At 40.2% G+C, this 17097-nt stretch overlaps 1 protein-coding gene across 2 annotated transcripts in view; it reads left to right on the forward strand.

Annotated features, from left to right (window-relative positions):
- LOC128519298 (amine sulfotransferase-like) overlaps nt 1–16299 on the forward strand; it is a 20004-nt gene extending 3705 nt beyond the window's left edge. The window contains exons 2-6 of one of the 2 annotated variants that reach the window (XM_053492979.1): nt 11862–12064; nt 12186–12312; nt 13084–13178; nt 15551–15731; nt 16105–16299. In XM_053492979.1, the coding sequence (XP_053348954.1) occupies nt 11862–12064; nt 12186–12312; nt 13084–13178; nt 15551–15731; nt 16105–16235 (737 nt within the window). In that variant the 3' untranslated portion in view covers nt 16236–16299. The remainder of the gene's footprint in view (nt 1–11861; nt 12065–12185; nt 12313–13083; nt 13179–15550; nt 15732–16104) is intronic. The other variant, XM_053492980.1, reaches the window with a different exon arrangement.
- The last annotated feature ends 798 nt before the right edge of the window (nt 16300–17097 follow it).

The following is a 17097-nucleotide window of genomic DNA, read 5'->3' on the forward strand; positions in this document are numbered from 1 at the left end:
CATGCAGAATAATCACCATTTAAGTCTACATACTGATAACGATGGGTCAGATAGGATCTGAGCCAGGAGAGGGCTGTACCCTTAATTCCCACTACATTTTCTAATCTGTGAAGAAGAATAGCGTGATCAACGGTGTCAAAAGCTGCACTGAGGTCAAGTAGTACAAGCATAGTTACACAACCCTGATCAGAGGCCAATAGAATGTCATTTACTACTTTAACGAGCGCTGTCTCTGTACTGTGATGAGGCCTAAATCCTGACTGATACAGTTCATGTATGCCATTTCTATGTATATATAAGCATAGCTGCTCCGCTACTATCTTTTCCAGGATCTTAGAGATAAAGGGGAGGTTTGATATTGGTCTGTAACTGGACAGCTGACACGGGTCGAGGTCAGGTTTCTTAATTATTGGTTTGATAACTGCTAATTTAAAAGATTTTGGAACATAACCAATGCTGAGTGAAGAATTAATTATTCTCAACAGGGGTTCTATTATTGCTGGTACTATCTGTTTAAGAAAATGTGTCGGTACAGGATCTAATATACAGGTTGATGAATTTGCAGAAGAGATGAGTGAAATTAGTTCATTCTCTTCAAGGGGAGTAAAGTATTCTAGGTTCTGGTCTGACATAGCTAGATTAACATCTGCATCAATTACATTGTTCGGTTTCAAAACCTCAATTTTATGCCTAATATTTACAATTTTATTATTAAAAAAGTTCATGAAGTCCTCACTATTGCATGATGTTGTTGTGGAGATTTCTGCAGTGGTCTTATTTCTGGTTAATTTGGCTACAGCATTAAATAAGAATCTAGGATTATTTTTGTTATTTTCTATAAGAGTGGAGAGATATGTTGATCTAGCTACACTAAGAGCTTTTCTATAGTTCAGGATGCTCTCCTTCCATGCTATTTGAAATACTAGTAATTTAGTTTGACGCCATTTACGTTCTAATTTCCGAGCGGTCTGTTTTAAAGTGCGCGTGTGATCGTTATACCAGGGAGCAAGTTTTTTATCTCTAATAATTTTTCTTTTGACTGGAGCTACATTATCTAGGGTATAGCGAAATGTCGACTCTAAATATTCAGTCGCCTGATCGAGTTCTGTGGGGTCAGACGGTGATCTAATCGAAGTTGGGAACTCTGGGAGATTGCTGATAAAACTCTGTTTGGTAGTTGATGTGAATGTACGTTTCATACGGTAGCGCGGCGCTGTGTGTATATTATTATTGTGACACACTTGAATTGAGACAAGATAGTGGTCTGAGATAACTTCAGATAGTGGTATTGTGAATAAATTTCTTATACTTAATCCAAATAATATTATTAAATCTAAAGTGTGACCTGCTTTATGAGTGGGTCCTACTACACACTGATTTACTCCTACCAAGTCCAGTATAGACATAAATGCAGTTCTCAGAGGGTCTTCTGGGTTTTCAAAATGAATATTAAAATCTCCAGCAATTAACACTTTGTCTACAGAAACGACTAGGTTTGAGAGGAAATCTGCAAATTCACTAAGAAATTCAGAGTACGGCCCTGGAGGTCTGTAAATGACAATTAGCGGGATCGACTGAGCTGACTTAATATAGTTAAATACACTTATGTTACTATAAAGAATTTCAAATGAATTAAATTTGTGTCCGTGTTTTTGTATAATAGTCAAATTATCATTGTGAATAACTGCGACGCCTCCTCCTCTACCAGTTAACCGAGGCTGGTGTATGTAGCTGTATCCAGGAGGACTAGCTTCATTTAGAGCTACATACTCGTCCTGTTTAATCCAGGTTTCTGTTAAACAGAGTATATCAAACTCCTGATCCGTGATAATTTCATTAACTATAACTGCTTTAGATGCGAGAGATCTAATATTTAACAGTCCTAGCTTCAGATCAGAGGTGCCGGCTGCACATTCAGTCTGATCCAAGTTTGTGGTCTTTATGCTAATTAAATTACTAAAACAGACTTTCTGAGTCTTTCTAAATTTGATTTTAGCTCAGGGAACAGACACAGTCTCAATAGAGTGAACCCTGAGTGACGACTCTATGCAGCTAGCAGACGGTTGGTTTAGCCTGTCTGTCTGCTCCCTGGCCTGGGCTCTGGATTGTCACCGATTAACTAGGCCTTTTCTAAGACTATGAGCTATACTGCAAGAAATGAGAGCAGCACCTTCCCGAGTGGGATGGACACCGTCCCGCCCTAACAGGCCAGCTTTGCCCTCAAAGGTCTTCCAATTATCAATGAAGCCCACGTTGTTTTCGGAGCATATAATATATATATAAATTTCATCCAGCCCTACCTTATACATTATGTGACTGTGACCAGACCTAACTGTTATCTCCCCTCCCCCTTTGCCCTCTGGACTTGTTTGATTCGTTTCCCCGCTTATGGTTGGAGATTTTGTGTCATGGCGGCCCCGTGTGGTCTGCTTGGGATGTGTGTGGTGACTGGGACGGTTTACCATGAAGACGGTGTAGTAGCGACACCCTATAGCCGCTGAGGGGCTAAGTAGAAGGAATTCCTCTGTGACGCGTTCCCGTTCATTTGTATTCACCTTTTTATTAACAACACAGTATAACATATACAAGAACAATACAGCATACGGCTTACGACGGTCGACAGAAAGTGAGCGCTCCCACTACTCACCCCCTCTCTCACCTTTAGACAACAAACACAATTAGATAAATATCCACCTGCGCCACCCATGTGACCGAACATCCGGAAATACAAATCACAATTCAAAATAAAAGACAAACATTTTCAGCACTTACATTCCAGCCCCTGATTATTACACACTAACCTGTAATAATCAACACAAGCAATTGCAAGCAATGACATTCACATAATAATTCACTCATAATACATTTTAAAGAATTAAACATATGTGTGCATGTATAAATGTCCTGAAAGTTCAAATTTTGTATGTTCCATCCTCATAGCTGTGTAAAGGTAATGTCTAAGTCTAGTCTAAGTCAGTTAAGTTGATCGATCATTAGTGCACAATAAAGTCCAAGTCTAAGTCAAACGGTCAAAAAAAAAAAATAAATAAATAAATAAATAAGTCGGTTGAGAGCTCTCAAAGGTAACTGTCAAAATTAGTCTGTAGATTCTTCAGCTTCAAGAAGACGACAAATTTTTGTAATTGGTCTGGTCAGGCAAGTACTTCTAGTTTTGATTTTAACCTGTCGTACAAGACCTTTCTTGTCTTGTGTCGTCTCAATGATCTTGCCCATGATCCAAGAATTTCTAGGTGCATTATCATCCACCACCAGTACAACATCTCCCAACTGAAAATTACGCGTCTTAACCTTCCACTTTTGCCGTTCCTGTAGTAGAGGTAAATATTCACCTATCCATCTTTTCCAAAATATATTAGACAAGTATTGAATTTGTCGCCATCTTCGACGGGTATACAAATCTTCTTTCACGAACAACCCAGGTGGCAATGCAAGTTCCGTCTTAAGTAGGAGGAGATGATTAGGTGTTAAGGCCTCCAAATCATTGGGATCCAAAGAAGTTCTGGTTATGGGTCGATTATTAAGTATAGATTCTACTTCACACAAGAATGTACAAAGGCCCTCTTCATCCAAGTTTTGTCCTCGCAAAATAGAATTCAGAATTTTCTTTATTGACCTGATGAGCCTTTCCCAGATCCCTCCATGGTGAGAACCAGTTGGAGGATTGAAGATCCATTTTATCTTCTTTTGAAGAAGAACATCATTGATCTGCCTATGATTCCAATTTTGTATTGCTTCCTGTAGAACACGTTCACCTCCAACAAAATTTGTGCCATTATCTGAACGTATTTCAGTTACTTGTCCTCGTCGAGCAATGAAACGCCTTAATGCATGAATGAATGAGTCCGTGTCTAATGATGCAGTTGTTTCAATATGAACGGCTCTAATGGCCAGACATGTAAAGATGACTCCATAGCGCTTTATAGTTGTTCTCCCTCGTTTGATCTCAAAGGGGCCAAAACAATCAACACCAACGCATGTAAAGGGTGGTTTGTCTGGTGAAACTCTCGGCTTTGTCTTGAGGTAAATCAGCCATTTGTTGATGGCCAGGAATTCCATGGAATCTTCTGCACACTACACATTTTGCAAGAATTCTCCTTATGGCTCCACTAGCTCCAGGGATCCAATACCGTTGTCGAAGGGCAGCCAGCATGTAATTCCGTCCATTATGTCCCACCTCTTCATGAATTTGACGCAAAATCAAATTAGAAATATGCCACTCTTTAGCCAATATAATCGGGTGTTTTGATTCTTCAGATATCAATGCTTTACCAAGACGTCCACCAACCTTGACAATATCAGATTGTAATATAGGATTGAGGCTATAGAGCGGACTGTTTCGCTTAACTACTCCCTCCCTTCCAAGACTTGTTAGCTCCTCAGCGAATTCCTTCTTATGACAGAATCGAATGATTTCTATTTCAGCCTTTTCCAGTTCTTCCACTGAAAGCAAGTCTTTACACACAGAAGATTTAAACATCTGCATTTCCTTATCAATAGTCATCTTCTGTAGATATGGATCTATGCAATAAGCAAAGGCAGCCTGCAGCCTCTTCCTTTCCTTGCTAAGATCCATCAAAATTTTTCTCAAACGTAGTATCCATGCTACAGCTTTCTTTAATCGGATCCAAGTGGAGAAATAATTGATAAATTGTGATATCGGATCAAGTTTTTCCTTAAGATGAACCCTATTTACCAGAGCGATCCTTTTGATCTCGGGATCGTGAGACAACGTTAAGTCTCTGTCTGTTGGATCCTTTGGCCATTCTTCTGCTGGTTGAACAAGGAACTTGGGACCAGAAATCCACAACTCGTTCTTCAAGAATGTATCCACATTTATTCCTCTAGAAGCCAAATCTGCAGGATTTTCTGAAGAACTTACGTATCTCCACTGTTTTTCATCTGAAACACCTAAAATTTCGGACACTCTGTTAGCCACATAGCACTTAAATCTTGAGGTCTTATTTCGAATATATTTAAGTACTGAAGTACTGTCCGTCCAAAAAACTGAATCCTGAAAAGGCATCTTAAGTTCTTTCATCCAGATTTTGTCAATGCGGCTAGCCAGTGTAGCGGCTGTAAGTTCCAGACGAGGGATTGTGATGGGCTTTAAAGGTGTAACTCTTGCCTTGCTTACCAGAAGAGTAGAGTGTGCCAGTAATTGCTCATTATAAAGCAACAAATAGGATACCACACCATATCCTTGCTCGCTGGCATCTGAGAAATGATGCATTTGAGCAGACATTACTTCTCCAAACCCATCAGGCTTCACACATCTTTTGACCTCAAAACTCTCCAGACGATGAAGACTATCCAGCCAGTTCATCCAACGTTGAACATATACAGAAGGAATAACATTGTCCCATCCTATTCCTTCTCTACAGAGATCTTGTAATATTCTTTTGGCAGACAATATCACAGGTGACAGAAATCCTAGAGGATCATAAATGGAACTAACCACTGAGAGAATCCCTCTTCTAGTAAGAGGTCTGTCTTTAACTATAACTTTAAACTGAAAGGCATCGGATTCAGCACACCATTGCACTCCCAAAGCTCTTTCCAGAGGTAGAGCATCATAATCAAAATCCAAATCCCTTACCTTTGTCTCTCTGTCCTTTTCGGGTATAGCAGTCAATACAACACGGTTGTTACTCATCCATTTGGTCAATTTAAACCCTCCATTGGCTAACATACTAGTTAAATCTTTGTACAACTGCACAGCATCTGATTCTGAAGGAACTGAAACAAGACAATCATCCACATAGAAATTATCAAAGACAACATCCAGTGTCTTGGAGTCAAATAGATTCCTTTGATCTGTCGCACATTTCCTCAAGGCAAAACTTGAACAACTTGGTGAGGATGTCGCACCAAACAGATGGACCAGCATTCTATATTCTTCCAGACTGTGATTTATGTTACCTTCTGGCCACCACAAAAATCTCAAGACATCAGAGTCTTCTGGATGAACTCTGACTTGATAGAACATGGCTTCGATGTCAGCCATCATGGCAACAGGCTCAAGTCTAAATCGTACAAGGACACTTGAGAGTGAGTTGGTTAAGTCGGGACCTGGTAGGAGCATACTATTCAAGGTTGCACCCTGAAAAGAAGCTCCACAATCGAACACAACTCGAATTTTCTGTTTTTTGGGATGATATACCCCATGATGGGGTATATACCACAGACGTCCATCACATCTCTCCAATTCTGCCATGGGTACCCTTTCTGCATAACCCTTTTGAATAACATCCTCCATGAAGGCTGTATAATTTGCATGAAAGGAACTATTCAACTTAAACCTTCTTTGAAGACTTAAGGCACGTTGTTCCGCAACTCTCCTATTCATTGGCATGACCACTTCAGCATTTCTAAATGGTAGACCAATGCTATAATGACCATTGATCAGTTTTGCTGAATGAGACATGAAGTCCATAAATTGATGGTCTTCCTTTGACATTGCTATCTGTTCCTCATGTACAGTCTCGGGAAAATCAGCCTTAAACTGCTGTTTCCATAATTCCTCCAACTTCAGTACAGCAGTCCTATTCACAGTCACAGAAAGCCTTTCAGCATTATCATCAGTATCTTCATTTATACTCACTCCCTTGAGAGGTCCGTTAACTGTCCAGCCAAGCATTGTCCGTATGGCGTATGGGCCATTATCTTGACTACGTATGACCTGCCAAGGCTCCAATGCTTCTGGAACATTAGTTCCAATTAAAAGCTCAATGTTGGCATTTATTGTTGGCAAGCATATGTGACTCAAATGTGGCCAACGTTCAAGATCTTTTTGGGAAGCAATGTTTGCTGTGGTCACTGGCATGTTCCTTTGAGTGTACACCTCTGGCAAGGCACAGTAATACTCTTGCTTCAGCCCAGAAACTTCCAGATCCTTCAGAACATAGCTACCAACCGATTTATCCTGACTCATAGTCCTGAGCAGAATATTCACTTTCCTTCCAGTAAGATTAAGCTTGTTCATCAAGCTCTCCGTACAAAATGAAGCAGAACTCCCAGAGTCAAGAAATGCATATGTCTTTACAACATTGGTACCCCTTTTTGATTTAACACAAACTGGAACAATAGACAATGCACAGACGTCTTTACCAGCCCCAGTAACACCACTAGATTGAAGAGAGACTGCTGGTTTTAATTCATACCTTTTCTTGTCCAAAGAGTCTTCCTTCACATAAGGATGAATGTGCAAAAGACTTGGGTGTTTAAGATTACATACATTACAAATACTTCTCCTCTTGCAGTTCCTACTAATATGTCCTGTGTTCAAACAGCTAAAGCAAATTCCTTTTGTTTTCAAGAATTTCATCTTTTCTCTATGATTCCTCTTGACGAGTTTATGACATTCGTCCAACAAGTGTTCTCCATCACAAAAGAGACAAATTCTATTTGTAGATCTCTTACCATGATCCTTTACCTCTGGTGCAGCAGTAATAGTGGTTGCAAAACTGCTTCTGGGTTTTGCCAAGATCGTTCTAGTATTCGCCTTTCTACCTCCAGCAGGTGAAGTTTCCTGAATGTTGCCAAACACCGGATCTGTGAGAATTTTTACTTGTCTCTCGACGAAATCCACTATATCAGAGAAGGTGATTTGATTGTGGCCTCGCTCCTTAAGATCATATGCAACAGCTCTCCATTTATCCTTTAATTTATAGGGAAGCTTTGAAAGGATAACTTGCATATTAGAAGTGAGATTCAACTCATTCATATAGTGAACATCAACCATAGCATTACAACAACTCCTTAAGAAAAGACCATAATCTTGTAGAGCCCTAGCGTCTTCAGATTTTATAATCTTCCAAGAAAGAGCCTTTTCCATATATGATGAAGCTATTTTTACCTCATTGCCGAAGTTTTCCTTAAGCAAGGTCTTAGCCCTTAGATAACCTTGCGAAGGGATCATGTGCTGGCAACTTATAACAAGTTCCTTTGGTTGTCCACGTGTATATTGCTCCAAGAAGTGGAGACAATCTCTTGGACTACCTGCTCTCCTTTCTACAACTTCTTCAAATGAGCGCATGAACTCATGAAAACGCAATGGGTCTCCTTCGAAATAGGGGATTTCTCTGGGTGGAAGCGAAGACAGATTATGTTGTTTTACCAGCAAGGTAGCTATTTCATTTTGCTTATCAATAAGCTTAAGTATGTTCTGGCTACTCACATCATTTTGAACACTGGGTCCAACGCTCTGGTTAACAAATGATGGTACGTTTAGTGTTGCAGACTGTGAAACCTTTGTTTTAGATCCTGTTGACTGTTGCTGTTGTACTGACTGGGATTGAGAAGGATTTGGAACCCTTAGTGTAGGCAAGGACGGTGTTGCTGCTTGCATACTAGTTGAAAGGGCACATGGTTCCACATCAGAATGGCGAGGGTTTGAAACAATATTGTTAACAGAAGCATGCGATTCTGTATCCACATCTTGATAAACCTTTACCCTAGCCATTGACTCTGCCAATTTCATTTCCAACTCCAATCTTTCCTTCCTTCTCCTCAACTGTTCCTCTTGCTCTTCCAAGGCGTGTTTCATCTGCAGCATTTGGTGAGAGGCCCTTAAGGCAGCCAGGTCTGCCTCAGCCTTAAGACGAGTAGACAAAATGGAAGATCGACTGAATCGAGATCCATGAGATGACAACGACGTTTTAGTAGATCCTTTGCTACTTATATTTGAAACACTGTCCGTTGGTTGAACCTCATCTCCAAGTTCCATTTCATTCTGTAGAATTACATCAGTAGGCTGAGAACCTTGTGTTGTGGACACAGCTTCAACAAAGGGTGCAATATCAGAGTCACAAATATTCTGAGAGGTTGTATTTGATTCCGCAATCCTAGAATTTTGAGAATCCGAAGGTGCAGCATCAAGATTTTCATTCTCATTTCCTTGAGCAGAATGTGCATCCATTATTTCAGCATTTAAAACACTTTCATCACGCCTTTTCCCAGTTTCAGTTAACCAGTCTTCAACATCTTTCACAAAGCCATTGTAATGTTTGGAAACTGAATCAAACCATTCATTCTGTTTAGTTTGTTCCTCAGAAGGAAGCAAAGGTAATACATCTCTGTGTAACACACGTGCACCATCCATCAACAGTTGTATTGTTTTCAACATGGAAGACACTTGAGACTCCTTATAATCGCATTTCATCAACTCTTTCATGGACACAATCATATTCTTTACTTTATTCACTTTACTCTTGCGATCCTTTTGTAAGGCTTCAATTTTAGCTGCCATGGCCTTTGCCGTGGGCTTATGCTCTCGTTTGCTGCTATCAGCAGCGTGCTCCGTCTCCTCAGAGTTCATTCTTAAAACCAACAATCCGCTGAACTCAATCCCGTATAACGGCACAATCGGCGCACACAGCGCCAACAATGAATGAATGAACTTAGTAGGGCAGCACACGTGAGCTCGTAACACGCAAGAGCAAGTCACACTGCATTTCAATCCAATGCCTATTAAATATAGCGGCTATCACCGCATCTTCCTTAACAGCAATGCAGCTAGAATCCATTAAAACCGCGGACATACCTCATTCTGCCGCCCTGCGTGTCGTCGTGTGTCGGCCGCTCCACTTTACAGCTCCATGCGATGAACATACGTTGTGCCAGTAAAGCCGTTCCAAGTTGCGTCCATAATCCAAATATCCGAAGCAATTTTCTGTCGACTTTGTAGTAGCGACACCCTATAGCCGCTGAGGGGCTAAGTAGAAGGAATTCCTCTGTGACGCGTTCCCGTTCATTTGTATTCACCTTTTTATTAACAACACAGTATAACATATACAAGAACAATACAGCATACGGCTTACGACGGTCGACAGAAAGTGAGCGCTCCCACTACTCACCCCCTCTCTCACCTTTAGACAACAAACACAATTAGATAAATATCCACCTGCGCCACCCATGTGACCGAACATCCGGAAATACAAATCACAATTCAAAATAAAAGACAAACATTTTCAGCACTTACAGACGGTCCTGGCCTCGACTGATGCAGTCGCTTGATAGTTCAGGACTGGAGTTTCCTAAAGTCTACCTGAGCCATCAATAACCAACTGGACTCCATATGAACTTCTCCACATCTCCTGTTATACTGAACTTCCAGCCTCCTAACACACAGTATGAGTGCAGATCAATCCCTGCTATCCGTTATCACCCAGATGAGGATGGGTTCCCTGTTGAGTCTAGTTCCTCTCAAGGTTTCTTCCTATTACCATCTCAGGGAGTTTTTCCCTCAGCACCGTCACCCTCGGTTGTTCATCAGGGACGATCTGATCATTCTGTTTCAGACACATTCTTGAAATTTTATAAACAGTTTCATAATTTTCTTTTAATTGTGTAAAGCTGCTTTGTGACAATGACAATTGTTAAAAGCACTGTACAAAGAAGATTGAATTAAATTTGAGCAATGTGTGCAGGATATAAGAGATTGGATGTTAATTAACTTCCTTCTGCTTAAACCTGATAAGACAATATTTAATGTCACTGTTTCTATATTGCACTCTATTCTTTGCTGATAAATAGCTGAAGGATATTAACAACCTTTTATCAGATACATGTAGACTGATTATAGCAGTAAATCATAATGAGATTCTGTACGACAGCGATTATAAAGCAACAGATAACTGTATCTATATACTGATTATAGCAGCAGGTCCCTGTATGACAGAGATAAAGCTTACAGGGGTCAGGCAGACATGCTTTTCTATTCCCTTGTTTTTTGCCATCAGTCCGACTATGGCTGGAAAAAGCTGTTCTAGAAGTGTGTGATTATACTGTGTCGGTCTCCAGTGTCTGAGGTTGTATGTTGTGCGCTTGTGTGTGTGCAGGGATGAGCTGGGTGGTGTGTGTTTGTGTCTGGGTTTTTATTGGCACTGGTATGATGATGGCAGATTAAATAAACTTAGGACAGCTGCTTGTGTGAGAGACAGGTTAAGGATGTCTGTGTACGGATTTGGATTTCAGTACTCTTGGTGATACGCTGTCAGGTCCTACTGCCTCGCTTCAGACCTGTGTGTGTCACTGGGAGTGTAGTGTATACAGTATTCAGTTTGTCGAATCTAGCGTATAATTTGTTAATGCAGTCTTGTAAGGTGATGTCTCCTGTTTTATCCCGCTTTGTGTTTTTCCTGTAATTGGTGATAGATTAAATACCCGGTCACACTCTGGATTTATTGTTTTGCAGGTAGAGACTTTCAGGTTTTTTGCGAGTACGCCTCTTTTTTTCTTAGATTTATGTAGGTTATATCAGGCCCATTTATACTCCTCCTCATACCCTGACTTTAAATGTTCCCGCCTTTTCTTTTCTTGATCTTCTTTTAAATATCCACATTAAACCAGGACTTTTGGTCGGGGGAAAACCTTAACCTTCTCCTTGGCTAAAGCGTTAGGGCCAGCACTGAAGACAGTGTATCCTTCCGGTGTTATGAGCTCGTCAGGGGTTTTCTTTCCCAGCCAAGTTTTGCAAAAACACAGCACAGAACAATGCTGAATGTACCACTGTTTAGACATGCTAGAGTGCGCTTTATCCATTTTATTGTCTAAAGACTGCAAACAGGATGATGGGGGTGTTAGCCAACCTTTGTTTACCAAAGAGTGGCGCCTCCGCTCGACTCCTCCCAGTAGGTTTATATTTACATGAATATGTAAACTAGGAAACATCCCATGCACTCTGCCATGTCTATTATCCAAAAAGCCAGAATGAACTAGCTCAGCTAACCAGTTAAAATGCAATGTTGTTATCTTTTTAATAATATTAGGTATCTTGTAACAACCCCCCACAATTAAAATTCTTATAAGTCTTTCTAAGAGCTGACCTCATGTTCTCTCAGGTACGGTTTGGACTCAGCGGATTCTGACGCTGCTGTATGAGGACGAGTTTCCAGAGGCTGTGGATCAGACTTCATACGACCGTATGCCATGGCTGGAGTTTCCCCAGAAGGGGGAGGAACATACCACTCGCCGCTCCCCCCGCCTATTCTGCTCTCACCTCCCTGAGCAGCTCATTCCTCGTGGCCTACAGGGCAAAGGAAAGGTGGGACACACATAACTAAACCTCACGATTATCCCAAAAATGTCAAACTAAAATTATTTAGTATTTTGTTGGAAAGTTCTAAAGGTTATGTATTGATGCTATAGTTTTTGTTTAATTCCAGATCATCTATGTGATGAGGAACCCTAAAGACATCATGGTGTCCTACTTCCACTTCACTCACTACATGAAGTCTTTAAAGCCTTCAGAGACGTACAATGAGGTGATGGAGAAATTCCTCAATGGGCGGAGTCAGTACTATTTCTACTCAACACACACACAGGGATGCATTTGCTGAATGAGCACTTAATCCAGCACATATTTATATTTAAACAGTTATATGCTGATATAGTTACTCGAGTGCATCACACACATATAGATTAGTGTTTCAGTATCATGTTGCTTGATTCAGTATTTTGTTGATTTAATAAATTCTGTGGTTTGTGTTGATGTGTTTTAATATAAAAAAAAACATTTCTACATGGTGGAGGATAAACTTACACAGCACACAGGCCACACAGTGTTTAAATGAGAAAAAGATGAACGTCCTTGCATGGCCCAGTCCGAGCTTAGACTTAAACCCCATTGAAAATCTTTGCAATGAACTGAAGACTAACCGTCCACAAATGGTCACCAGCAAATTTAACTTAACTTGAGCAGTTCTGCTGTTCTGCTGTGTGTGCCATTGAGAAGGTGATTAGCTTCACCTGATTAAGTCTTTTAATTTTTTATTTCAGTTTTCTTTGACATGTTGGTGTTCTATCTCTCACTTGAATGTTAAAGGTTGCACTGCGTGTGTACTGTACAGTATGTCTGTCTTCATTTCATTCTGCAAAGCAACAAAATGTAATTGTTTTAAATAATTTAATAATTATAATAGAATTTATGCTGTCAACTGGAAGTTGTTGGCCAGTGAACTGGGTCTTCCACCAGTGACAGCAGACGAGCCTCCTTGTGTGATCTGGCCAAGAGCTGATCTGGGTTCAGTCATATTTAATGTATTGTGTGTTTTGTGTGTGTAGTGATTGGCGGCTGCTGGTTTAATCACATTAAAGGCTGGTACACCAACCAGGACAAATACAACATCCTGTTTCTCAGCTATGAGGAGATGATCAGGGTGAGATGAAGCACGGAGCTATTTGCACTTGTATGTTATTAACTACTTAAGAGTGCAATATAATATATATGCAATATTATATAAATGTATACCAGTCTGTGTTGGTCAGAGTGAGAACCTTTTTAACCCAGAGGGAAATCTTGTGCCATGACTGTGCTCAATGCAACAAAGGCAAAAACAGGGGAAAGAAAAGTAAGCAGCAAAAAGATTTCATCTGTTTCACATATTAAATTAAAGAGCTAGTATTTTATTTTACTGAGCTCCCTGTAAAATATACTCTGATAGCAAGCAGTAATATAATAAAAGGATAAAATGTTCTAGTAAAGTAATGATCTAAAATGATCTGACCCAAACATTTCCCAAGATCTGTAAGAATCTGGTAAAAAGATTCGACCTGACTTAGTTTTGCATAACGGACAAAATACGCCACATATTTGTCCTACACATCTGATGTGGGCCAGCTCAGCCTGTAATGTTGACACAAAAATTGTGAGGAAAAATGTAGTCATTATAAGTTTTAGTTTGTCCTGATGAGCAAGCTGTGGGCAACAGTGGCAAAGAAAAACTCCCTGAGATGGCAATTGGAAGAAACCTTCACAGGAACCAGACTCAAGAGGGAACCCATTCAAGTTTGGGTGATATTAGATACCAGGGATTGATCTGTAGTAATACTGTGTGTCAGGAGGCTGAAAGTTGAGTATAACAAAAAAGGTGTTTAAGTTAATATGGAGTAAAGGTTCATTATTGAGAGCTCAGGTACATGTGTGTGGAAATTTTAGTCCCAAACTATTGAGTGACTTTCATAAGCTATTAAAGAAAAACTGCCTGCATCAGTCGAGTCCAAGACCATCTTCATGGTCAAGTGGTCAGGGTCAAGGAAACACAGACATGGAAAGTAAAGTAACCAGTCACCTCACAAACCTGAGTGATCAATGAGAGTGAGGAAGACAGCGTCCAAACATACCAGTTCACCATAATACTCTACGTCCATGAGTCCCCAAAATCTGCTCCTTTACCTAAGGCTAATCTATTTATAAAAATGCTTGATTAAATAAATAGGTTTTTAGCCTGGACTTAAACACTGAGACTGTGTCTGAGTCCCGAACATTAATTGGAAGGCTATTCCATAACTTTTAGGATTTGTAAGAAAAAGCTCCGTCCCTGCTGTAGTTTTTATAATAAATGGTACGGACAAGCAGCCTGCATCCTTTAATCGAAGTAGGTGTGATAGATCATAAGACACTAGCAGTTTATCCAGGTGTGAGAACATTTAGTGGTTTATAGGTCAAAGATAGTACTTTAAACTCCCTGAAAAATGTCACAGGACTCTCGCTGCTGCATTCTGGACTAACTGAAGCTTGTTGAAGAACCAGACATTAAGTTACGATAGTCCAGCCTAGAGGTGATAATATTGCCTAGTTTTTCTGCATGATGTAGTGACAATATATTCTTTATATGGGCAATATTTCTGAGATGGAAAAATGCTGTCCTGGTAATATTATCTACATAAGCTTCAAATGGAAGTCTGAAATCTAGATTCATACCAAGGTCTTTAACTATTGCACATAATGAAACAGAAAGTCCATGTAATCTGTAATGCAGTCCAGCAAGTAGTCAGTGTTCTGCCCCTGTGGACTGCAAGGCTCATGCCAAGGTTTTGCATCAAACCATTTTCGCAGATTGGAGGTGGACAGAGTGTTGGTAAGAGATACCCAGGGGAGGTAGAATTATGTATTTGTATGTGCCAATGGCATAAGCATGCAATAAGTAAGTATAATTTTGTCTCTGGTTTAACTTTTCACATATTGCTTAAAAATGCACAGGGAGGGGGAATGTTTCATGTGATTAAATTCCCTAGGCATAGTTATAAATCACTGATTATGCTGCCCCCAATAGGGGTCGCTAGGGAACCATGTGCTAAATGATCCTTTAAGTAATTAATCTTTTTTTTAAATCTGTCAGTTTGGAAACTTTGGTAGGCTCATTTTGCCATCCCTACTAAACAGTAAACTGAACAGGACAGACACAAGAGCAAGAAAGCAACTTAAACAAGCACTACATACAGCCAGGCTAATCAACGAGGTTTAGGTGAGCATAATTAACACAAAATGACAGTACAGTGTATGATGGGAGATGCAGTCTTGAAGTGAATGTCAACATTCAATTATTAGAAAACAGGTTAAAACACAAAAGGGAAAAAAACTGACAAGGGGAAGAAACAGTTTTCTCATTTAGCCATTTCCCTTTCCTGACCCTGCAACCATGGTTCATTATTATTATTATGATCCTCAGCTGCTCTGACTGTACTCTGTCACACATGTCCGTTTTGGACATTGTCTAAATGAGTGTAAACATGTGTGGTGGTGTTTTAGGACCTGAGAGGTGCCGTTGTGAAGATTTGTCAGTTTTTGGGAAAGAATTTGTCGGATGAGGTCATCGACAGAGTGGTGAAGGAAACGAGCTTCAACAACATGAAGAAAGACCCGAAAGCAAACTACGCATTTTTACCTAATGATGTTGCAGATTCTGGGAAAGGTGCTTTTCTCCGCAAAGGTACGCAGGAGTGAGCGAGGGCTCGTCTGAGTTTCAGCTCTACTTTTAATAACGTTTTCTCACTTCTGAGTTTACACACGAACACAGTTCTCACAATCAAAATATTAAAACACCAAAATATTTATTAAAAACATGAATACATCTCTTCTAAAATTGGTTGGTATTTTACTCCCTTTAGCTCCTGCTCTCTCTCTGCATTGTATTGTGAATCATCTGTGGGACTGAGCTGGGATTTTAGTTTATTAACACACTTCAGACCTGAACCTGCACTGCTTTAACATTCTCAGTTTTTTAATAGTGGTACTGTTTCTAGTTTGTAATTGTGCTGTGTGTGTGTGTGTGTGTGTGTGTGTGTGTGTGTGCGTGCGTGCAGGTACAGTGGGAGACTGGAAGAACTCTCTAACGGTGGCACAGAATGAACACTTTGACCGTGTTTATCAGGAAAGAATGAAAGACCTGCAACTGGACTTTGTGTGGGACGTCACTGATCTACTACACACATAACACACTCTGATCCTGTTTAATACTGTTATTAATACTGCAAATATATATATACACACACTCTATATACTTTGTCTCTGTGTGGTTTATATATACCTGTCGGTTGAAGTTTTTGGGCCTTGCAGTATTGTAACACCCTCTGATGATCTCAGTGGGCATGGTTAACATCAGACACAGAAAAAAATGTTTAAAGTAAACGTGCGCTTTTATTTTCTTTGTTTTCACTGTATAACGAGAAAATCACACACACATATGCTCACACACATGCAGTTAGTGTGAGGAGGGTAAGAATCATGTGGAAATACTGTAGCCTTGTGTCAAGGATCCACGGTAGGCCGTGGCGATGGACGCACCTTGGTCTTTTGGGGCGAAAGGTGAGCAAGCCAAGGAGATGATCAGGGCTGAGCGCTGGCCTCTTCAATCAAATGGATGTGGGATTCAATCAAATAAGTTAAATAAACATCTGGTAAACATGAGTACTTGTTTAGGTAAATTGCCTGGGGACAAACGGTTCTTGTGCCTGACTGTCCTGGTGTTTGGTGCTTTGTAGCGTCGACCAGATGGCAAAAGATCAAAAAGGTGGCTTTGGTGTAAAGGGTCCAAAGTGATATTCCTGAGCCCTTTTTTTTTTACTGTGGATATATACAGTTCCTGCTGTGTGGTCAGGGGAGCGCCAATAATCCCTTCAGCAGTCTAAACCGTCCTTTGTAATCTTTTAATGTCTTATTTTGTAGCTGAGTCTGCATTATAGCTCCTGTTTTTCTGCTCGCTTCCTATATACAGTGAGGTCAATAAGTATTTGATCCCCCTGTGATTTTGCAAGTTCTTTTACTTAGAAATTATGGAGGGTCTACAATTTTCAGCG

The sequence above is a fragment of the Clarias gariepinus genome, chromosome 3 (genome assembly GCF_024256425.1).
Source record: "Clarias gariepinus isolate MV-2021 ecotype Netherlands chromosome 3, CGAR_prim_01v2, whole genome shotgun sequence".
Taxonomy (NCBI): Eukaryota; Metazoa; Chordata; class Actinopteri; order Siluriformes; family Clariidae; genus Clarias; species Clarias gariepinus.